Source organism: Triticum dicoccoides, chromosome 7B (genome assembly GCF_002162155.2).
Source record: "Triticum dicoccoides isolate Atlit2015 ecotype Zavitan chromosome 7B, WEW_v2.0, whole genome shotgun sequence".
NCBI lineage: Eukaryota > Viridiplantae > Streptophyta > Magnoliopsida > Poales > Poaceae > Triticum > Triticum dicoccoides.
The window spans coordinates 564,804,797-564,814,545 of NC_041393.1; the positions used below are offsets into that span (position 1 = coordinate 564,804,797).

The 9,749-nt window shown below is 46.5% G+C and overlaps 2 protein-coding genes across 2 annotated transcripts; one reads left to right on the forward strand and one right to left on the reverse strand.

Moving 5' to 3' along the window:
• Window positions 1-795: 795 nt before the first annotated feature.
• LOC119341880 (arogenate dehydrogenase 2, chloroplastic-like) lies at window positions 796-2,201 on the reverse strand. Its single transcript, XM_037613726.1, has one exon. The coding sequence runs from the start codon at window positions 2,180-2,182 to the stop codon at window positions 1,058-1,060; it is 1,125 nt and encodes a 374-aa protein (XP_037469623.1). The 5' UTR covers window positions 2,183-2,201; the 3' UTR covers window positions 796-1,057.
• A 216-nt stretch (window positions 2,202-2,417) lies between these two features.
• Window positions 2,418-7,347, forward strand: LOC119339114 (uncharacterized zinc finger CCHC domain-containing protein At4g19190-like). The gene is made up of 6 exons (XM_037611273.1): window positions 2,418-2,702; window positions 4,467-4,618; window positions 4,789-4,890; window positions 5,135-5,336; window positions 5,709-5,823; window positions 5,937-7,347. The coding sequence occupies exons 1-6, from the start codon at window positions 2,418-2,420 to the stop codon at window positions 6,872-6,874; spliced, it is 1,794 nt and encodes a 597-aa protein (XP_037467170.1). The 3' UTR covers window positions 6,875-7,347.
• The last annotated feature ends 2,402 nt before the right edge of the window (window positions 7,348-9,749 follow it).

The following is a 9,749-nucleotide window of genomic DNA, read 5'->3' on the forward strand; positions in this document are numbered from 1 at the left end:
ACGACGCAATATGTCCTATGTGCGGTATTGACGAGGAAACGCTTTTTCACGCGTTGGTACAGTGCGATCATGCACTTTTGTTCTGGCGGAAAGCGAAGGATTTCTTCCAGGTAAATTTGCCAAGGTTGCATCCTGGATCACACTGTAATGAAGGAGGATGCAACAATCATAATCTCAGTGATGTGGGCGATTTGGACCAGTCGTAACAAGTTTACCCATAATGAGGTTCAGTTCCAGCCTCACAGATTGATGGAGATCATCAGGGATCATGTCCAAAGTCTTGATTTTCCAAAACCAGGAGTGGAGAGACCAGTTCAGAGGCACACTTGGGAGGTGCCGGAGCATGGTTGGATGAAGCTGAATTCTGACGGGGCGGTTGATCAGGTGCTGCAACGTTCTGGAACGGGAATAGTTGTGCAAGATGAGCAGGTCAGGTGTAACAAATACCAAGGGGTGCTTGATTCCGTTGGCAATCGAGCTATCAGCATGTCGGGATGCTATGATACTACTACTAGCAAGTGAACAAGGCTATAACCAAGTTGTGATTGAAACGGACTGTCAGGAAGCGGCACTCGCGTGGAGTAGAAGCGATGGTCGCTCGGTTGGAGATCATATCTATCTCCCGAATTTCCAGGGGTTTGATTTACGTTGGGCTGGGCGGAATGCCAATGAGACTGCCCATGCTCTTCTGATAGACTCTTTTCATGTAATTTTTGATGTACCGCCTGGTTTTCTGATTGACATTTTGCAATCAGAAGTATTCCACCAAAATGAATAAAAAGGCCTTGATGGCGGTTCTAAAAAAAGAGAGAGGATATAAGCTCATCTACACAATGCTGACAATATAAAAGTATCACACAAACGTTTAAAAGTTCATTGCCCTTCTAGCACAAGTTCACCCACTAGTACCTGCCCCTACTCGGCTGCTCGACACGATTCGTCGTGAATTCGTGCCTTTGGATGGAAGGGACCACGAGTCCACGGCAGATCGATGTCAGCGACATAAAGAGCGATTCATTATTATCCCTACGACGACGACGAGTCGTCGGCGTCCGGATCACGGCCGGTCATTAGACAAGGACTCGGCGGTGGACGAGGAGTCCGGGCTCGGCGGGCCGTCCCTGTTGAGCGGCGGCGAGCCCTCGAAGAGCTGCTTCCGGAGCACGTCGTGCAGGTTGTGGAAGAGCCTCCTCTTGACGGTGTCCAGGGCCGCCTCCAGCCGGTGGAGCAGCTCCGTCGAGTTCTTGTTGTACATGAAGAGGCCGTTGTAGAGGTCGAAGCTGTCGCTGCAGGTGTTGTCCACGAGCCGGAGCAGCGTCTCATACCCCTTGGTGTCAATGGGCGTGGGGCGGAGCCCGAGCGTGGCCAGCATCCGCCCCACGGTGTGCGCCACCAGCTGCGTCTCGGCGGCGTGCGCGTCGTGCTCCGCGCAGGGCATCTCCACCATGCGGCACCCCTCGCGCGCGAACACGCCCAGGAACGCCTCGGCGCGCGCGCGGCGGGCGGGGCAGTCGCCGACGCGGACCCTGTCGAACACGAACGGGAGGCCGGCCCAGCCGTCGCGCGCCGACTCCGGGCCGAACATGGGGTGCGTGCAGATGATGTCGAAGTCCTCGGGCAGGTGGCTGAGGAACTGCTTCCTGGGGAACTCCTTGACGGAGAGCACGTCGGCGAAGAGCGTGTTGCGGCGGAAGCGGTGGACGGGGAGCGAGCGGAGCACGGCCTCGGTGGAGAGGATGGAGGTGGCGAGGAGGACCACGTCGGGCTGGCACTCGCAGAGGTCGTGCGGGTCGGCGTAGAAGGACGCGCCGAGGTCGGCCGCGGCGGCCGAGTGGTCGGAGCGGGAGTGCGCCAGCACCGTGTGCCCCTGCCGCACCAGCGTCCGCGCCAGGAACTGCCCGAAGTTGCCGAACCCCACTATGGCGATCTTCAGGCGCGGATGCTCGTCGTCCTCCTCCTCCCCCTCTGCTTCAATGACGCCGGACCCGTTGTCGAACGGCTGCCGCGCAGCGGCCGCGGCACGCACGGCGCGGAGGCGGAGCGGAGCAGCCGCCACGGGCAGAAGGCGCCCCTGCCACCGGCATGCCGCCGTAGACCTGTCCGCGGATTGGAGGCTGCTGCGAGCCGCCGGCCGGCGGCAGGTCAGGGGTTGGTGGAGTCGCGCGGGGGAAGGGATCGCCATTCTTGCGGCTGTCTAGGGAGCGGCGGCGCTGGTCGGTGCGGTACACCATTTATTTGGAGCGGATCTAGGTTTGGACTCTCGAACAAAAAGGAGGCGGTTTTGTGGGCCGGGCTGGACACACGACACGGGCGGCAAAAGAAGCCCAGGAAACCCACCGTTTCGGTAGCCGGGCGACGGGGGAATTGCTCCGAGGGGAAGAGAGAGAGGGGAAGCGGATTGTGGGGAGGGGGCGGCGATGGAGGAGGGGGTGGAGGGGAGCGGCGGCGGCGGGGGGCTCGGGCGGAAGATCCCGGCGGGGGAGGTGGAGCTGAAGGAGAAGTCGGGGACGGCGTGGAGCCACTCGTTCCTGAACCAGAAGCCATGGCACCCGCTCTCGTACCCGAACCAGCGCCGCAAGTGGATCGCCGAGCAGATCCACACCAACCGCGCGCGCCGCGACGAGGAGGTGCAGCGCGAGTTCGCGCAGGAGCAGGAGTTCTTCCGCCAGACCGCGCTCTTCTCCAAGAAGGACAAGGAGAAGGTATACACACCAACATACATACATACATACGCCGTCCTCCTCTTTTAGACTTTAGACTTTTATTATTATCAGCTCATGGGCACTCTAGCTTGAACTATTGTGATCGCCATAGGGTGGATGGAATGAATGATTACATTGTTTTGGTCATCTGGCTTCAGCATTTCATCTGGCTTCAGTATTTTGTCGGATAAATAGCCTAAACTGGAGCTTTACTGGTCCAAAAAGTGAGCGCTATTGAAAATAGTGACAAACTATTGTTCATGTGCATTTTGTTCCGTCAACACGGTGGATCGTCCCCCACAAGCTTTCTCTAAGACATTGCTTTATTTTTGGCGTTATCCCAGTTCCAATGAATGGCTGAAGTTTCAGTGTTACTGAAGGAATGATGCTTTTTTCCTAACATTAATTTTGATATCCGCTTCACACTCGCCACAATTATGAACCTTTTGTAATTGACTAGCCCCTTCCTTAACTTCATCCGCAGTAGGCTGCGGAGTCTCCTCATTTCTATTATTTGATAGCCTTGATACTCCTCCGAGAGCTCCCCAATTTTATGGCTGAACATATTAGTGATGTTCACAGCAGCGTGAATCATCGACTTCTAGGTGCCATCCATGGGCCAGATGGCAATATCATCTGCGTCCTTCAGATTCCTTTCACCATGCCAAAGAGTAAACGAGTGACTGTGCAGCCCTGCCCTTGTCCTGTCTAAAGTTGAGTTGTTAAATATATTGCCAAGTATATAAATTATAGGTTAAACAAGAAATGAGGAGATACGCTTGTTCGTCACAATTCTCGTCACACTTTTTATCCACGCGACATGCGTCAACTGGTCATGGATTAGCTTGAACTATTGTGATCACCTTAGGGTAGAGGGAATGAACTGTTACATTGTTTTGGTCATTTCGTTTTAGGCATTCCTGTGGTTAATTGTGTCGTGATGCTGGTATTTGTTATCGGTTAATACCCTAAGCTAGGGATTTACTGGAAAGAGAATATTGACAAACTATTGTTCTTACACATTTTGTCCACTAACAATGGTGGATCATCCCCCACAAGCTTTCTCTATGGCGATGCTTTATTTTTGTCATTATCCCAATTCCCATGAATGACTGAAGTTGGAGTGCTACTGAAGGAACGAGGATTTTTGCCTTACATTAATTTTGATATCCGCTTCACATTAACTAAAAGATGAACCTTTGTAATTAACCAGTCCTTTTCTTAATTTCGTCTGCAGTAGGTCACAAAGTATCATCATTTTCTGTTATTTGATAGTCATGATACTCAGCCGAGAACTCCCCAATTTTACGGCTAAACATATTAGCGATGTATACTTGAAATTGTAAAAATTCCAGCTAGCTTTTCACAACAGCGTGAATAATCGAATTCTTCTCACCACCCATAGGCCAATATCAGCTGCTTCCTGCAGATTCATTGCACCATGCCAGTAAACCAGCGACTGTGCAGCCCTGCTCTTGTCCTGTCTGAAGTTGGGTTGTTAAATATATTGCCTAGTATACAAACTATAGGTTAAACAAGATGAGGAAAGACACTTGTTTGTCATGATTCTGTGCACTTAGACTAAGGACACTCAATCTAACCAGTACTTTGGTAGCTGCCAACTCTGGTTGCTTCCAAGAGTTGCATGGAATCTTTAGGTGTTTATACTCTGTAATAAACAGCCAATATTTCAACATCGCATTCAACTGTTATCACCCATGGAAAACCGGTCTCATCAATCTTCAATTTGCTTTACAACTTCAGATGGAGATAATGAAAGCTGTGAGTTTCATGTACGTCCGCCCACCTGGATACAATCCAGAGAGTGCAAAGGCTGCTGAAATTCAAGATGAGAAGAAGAAGCTGGATCAAGGCGATGCCGCCGAAGATGCTGTAGCTGCAAATACCTCTTCAATGTAATGTCACTAATCTTATTTCTTTCCCAAGTTAAAATATAGTATTTAAAAATCTTGTTCTGACACAGATGCCTTTGTTCCAAGACATATTTGGAACTTACTTATGTTACTGCTCTGGTCTAGTAGGTGTGCTGTTATTCTTAGTTCATTGTATTTTATGTTTGCTGCAGGCCTGATGATGGCCCAGAGAAGAAAAAGAGTAGGCCGAAAGATGTGTTTGGCCGTTCATTGCCAACAGAGCAAGAATTTGAAGTTCTGAAAAATGCTCCAAGGTAATTGTCTCTTTGTTTTATGATGATACTTTGAATATGATCAACAAGGTGACATGAAACGCTGAATTCATTCCATTCCTACTCTCATAAACTGCCAATAGACAAGAGATTTATTTTATATTAGTTTTTTCCCCTTTGTCATTCCTGTACGTGTTCTCTGTTTCGCTTCATTTTTCTATGCTCTCCTAAGGTTACTGCCAGGTCACCTATAAAGATTTGATACATGTTTTGCCCTTATTCGCAGATTGGACACAGGTGCTCCTGCTAGACCTAAACCATTTGGAGTCGAAGTTCGTAATGTTAGATGTTTAAGATGTGGAAACTTCGGCCATCAGAGTGGTGACCGGGAATGTCCCATGAAGGATATTATCATGCCGAATGAGGAGAGCCGATTGAAAAGGGACGATCCACTTACAGCAATAAAGGCACAGACTGATTCGAGTGAGGTTAGATTTTCTGTTGGAAGTGTACTTCATTTGCAGTTTACATCAAAATAACGACTCTATGACAGTGACTTGCAAATAGTGAGCTATATCTACTGGTTTTATACCTGATCCAACCTTTTCCCTCGGTCCATAACTGCATAGGATTTTGTCTCTGGTAATAGTCTACTGAAAATTCATGTTTTGCTGTAGCCTTCTTGTAATTTATGTGCTAGCCTAGGTTTGTTATCCTTTGATAATATATAACTATCGCCAGATTGTGATCTGAATGCACATATACGTCCTTCGAATAAACCACAAAAGGCTTACACATCTTTCTTCTCTCGTTGTACTTTGTTTAAAAATTCAGTTTTAATGTGAGGAATTCTCTGTCAGCCTTTGAAGTGGGAGCTTAAGCAAAAGCCTGGCATGAGCCCTCCTCGAGGTGGATATAACCCTGATGATCCTAATCAGCAGATTGTAGCAGAAGAGATATTTGATGAATATGGAGGTATAACTTCTGAAGCATGGATAAAACTACATTGTCACTCTCATATCAAGAATTTTTTACTGTTAGCTAAATTTACACAAGTATGTTGTCTTGCATTACATTTTATATTTTAGGATTTCTCGGCGATATTGACATTCCGGCTCTCCTTACCAACTTCTCCACGAGTAAATCAAAGAAACGCTCCAAGAGTAAAAGCAGGCGCAGGCAGTCTGAGCCTGCTGCTCATGTAGAATCTGGAAGACATCGTAGCAGTCATCATTCATTCTCAGATTCGGAACCTGAGAAAAGCAACAGGGCGTCAGGAAGCAAGAGAAAGAAAAAATATTGTTCTGACCCATCCTCGTATTCTGATTCTGAGGAGGAAGCTGGGAAAGGAAAAGCCAAGCAGAAGTCAAAGCACAGGCACAGGAAGAAACACCTGCTAGAGTCCTCTTCTGAATCAGAAGTTGAAGTTGACACAAGAAGGCATCCAAAGAGGGAGCACAGGAAGAAAAAGAAGAAAGAGGAGATGGAAATTGCCCCAGTTTCCTCCTCCAGAGATAAAGGATATACAATAAGCAAGAGGCCTTTGAGGCGATCGAGGGAGAAGCAACCCTACAGTGACTCAAGTAATTCTGAGAGTGAGCAGCAGCATCCAACACGATGGCAGGACAAGCAATCCCACAGTGATTCGAGTTCTTCCGAAAGCAAGCGGCATTCAAGGAGATCCAGGGAAAAGAGACATCACAAAATGCAAGATTTTCCCGTGAGCAATAGGTCTGCACGGAAATCGGATGAGAAGTGGCACTATACTGATTCAAGCGCACGTGAAAGCGATAGACATTCAAGGAAACCAAGAGAAAAATCACGCTACTCTGATCCAAGTGCTTCTGAGTATTCCGATTCCGATCGGCCTTCACGGAGATCGAATGAGAAGCGACACTATACTGACTTGAGTACACGTGAAAGTGATAGACATTCAAGGAAACCGAAGGGAAAATCGCGCTGCTCTGATCAAAGTGCTTCTGAGTATTCAGATTCTGATTGGCGTAATAGTCATCGCCGTCGTTGAAGAAAGTGAGTAGTGGCGGTTAACAACATTCGCATCTCCACAGAAGATATCAGCATGGCTGTTTCTGTGGTTGCATTAGATAGATATGTAGAATTTTGTTCCCACAGAGTTCTGAAGGTCACTAGGGTCCACAGTGAGTATTCCATCAGGTAGATTCAGCTGCTATCTCTGGATCACTATCAGCTGCTCTGCAATGCGATAATAATTTCACTGTGTGACTTGAGTTGCGTCATCCTGGGGGAAATTGGTGTGCATTTTGTTGTATGTGTTATTGTATCTTGTAGACGTTTGAAACATTTGGAACTTTTTGTGTTCCTGTGGCCTGTGGGGAACGAATCCTTGCGAAATTCCTGTTCTTCAGACATGCCTTGCATATTGGAATCGCATGTGTGCTTCCTGAAATGCTATGCGGTCACTTGTAAGTGGAGGTTCTTTTGTCCTCCAGTGACACAAATCTTCTCTATGCAACAATAGCTTGGGCTCTGTTAGCTTCTGTATGAAACAAGCCTTAGGGTTTAAGAGATGTCGCCATTTCTGTAATGCGCTCTTGCTTACTTTCATCTGTTTAACTTCTTTGGTCTGCTTCTATATGGATAACCACGCTCATTACAGTGATTGCAAAATTAACTTTGCGGGGAGTATTTTCAGACCTGCGCAGCTGTACTTGGTTGTGTGAGTGAAACTAGTCTGCACACACAGTGCACGTACGAATTTTGTACGGTGCCGGCTTGAAGGGTGCTTATATGCAAAATGATGCGATATAGTTGATGATTTGATCCGTCGTACAAAAATTGGAATGAAAGCTATTGTCCGTATAGCACTGCTCGTGAGAGAGCGAAACACCACTGGTGTTGGGTTGTTGAAGATTTATCAACTCCGAAGGCATCACATGGCCAGCGAACCGAACACTATCTTTGACTTTTTTTTACTAACGTACTAGTGACTGTATATGAGCAAATTTCAAAAAAAAAAAAAAACTGTATATGAGCAATGCGTGTTGGTATTTGGTAAGATACTAATTACATGTTTTTTCTGGAACATTAGTACAGACACAAGCGCTCATATACACGCGCATACACTCACCCCTATGAACGCACACACGCACACCCTACCCCTATGAGCACCTCCGAAAGACTGAGCCGGCATATCATCTTGAGATTTACGAAGTCACCGTAGGCGCCTCGTCGTCGACGGGAACATCTCCTCCCACTGAATGCGCATCGCTGGAAATCCTGAAATAAATCCAGAAATAAATGTGAGCACCAGGATTTGAACCCTGGTGGGCTGGGGATACCACAGTCCCTCTAATCATTCAACCACAGGTTGGTTCGCATACTAATTACATGGTGAGTTTATAGCTAATGTTCATTCTAGTTATGATATTAATTGTGTGCTGAACATGTTGGGTGCTCAACATTGACAATCTAGTTTGTAGAGAATCATTACCGATAATAGTTGGATTTGCCCCTTTGTTTTATCTTATATTTTAAATATAAACATTATGTGTGTATTCTAGTTTGTAGATCTCCTGCACTAAGGGGTGGAAGAGCAGGGCCAAACAATGAAGTGTCCATGGACAAACAATCTTGATATCGCAGCAGTCTGTTGTTCATAATTTACCAACCCTGGTTAGTTAGCAAGTTAGTTTGCTGTCAGCACAGTACAACAATGTTGCTAAGAGCATCTTCAACAGTACTTTGATGGAGATGATAGTTCTGTTGACAAATTTTATGCGAGCTGCCAATTCAAAGTCTCCATAGTGTAAACTGGATCAGATGGAAGCAGCCATCCAAAGGATTAGTTAAAAATAATTGTTGATGGTTCATTCGTCGCTGAAACATTGTCAGGAGCTTCTGTCGCAGTGGCCCGAGATGAGAATGGCAATTTTATTGCGGCTGCCTCATGGCTCATGCCTCACCTTCCTAATGTAAACTCAACGGAAATGACTGCGATCAGAAATGGCTTCTATTTGGTGGCGAGGATTGGCTGTAGCAAGCTGATAATTGAATCTGATAGCTCTTTTGCTGTTGATGCTATGAAAGCTGAGATGATGAAGGAATTTGGCCAAGTTGATTTCTTACATTGTTTTAGAGAGGCCAATGAGGTGACGAATGCTATAGCAAAATCTGCTTTTAACTCTAGTACCCCTTGTGTTTGGAATGCTATCCCTGACTTTATTTCATCTTCCGTTGTAAACGATCTTTCCATTATTTGATGAATAAAGTCTTTTGATATATAAAAAAAGAGCATCTTCAACAACTGTCCTATTTTAGGGCACAAAAAGTTGGCGGAGAAAAAAAATTAGACACACGAGGTGTTTTTTTAGACGAGAAGTGGCCCTCTCCAACAGCAGCCCTAAAATAGGGCAGCCGCACGGCAGCCGGCTGTAGCCAAACCCCAATTTGCATATACATATTGCCCACAAATAATGGCAAATGCATCTTAAATGGATTTCAAACAAACTATAAATTGTTGTATAGTTCAGGAAATTATTACATAGTTCATCAAATCCACAACATAAATTGTTCATGAAGCTCAACAACAAAGTTTAGCATAAATAAAACAAACATAGAAATGCAAACTAGGCTTGTTATCGCCCATGCCATGCCCACCACTCCTCCATCACATCTTTTTGAGGATCTTCGTGTGTATTGGCATCTCGAATCTCATCATAGACCTCAAGAAAGTGATGGAGTCGGTCTTCCACCCGACACGGCGGAACCGGGGTCCCCATGAGGTCATACGTGCCACTACTGCAGGATGTTGCTAACGCGACACTACGATCAGAGACCCTTCGAGAAACTGTGTGCGATGCAATAATCGCAAACGGTAGTGTAAGAGAACCGTCTAAAATGTGCAAAATGTTTGCGATGAT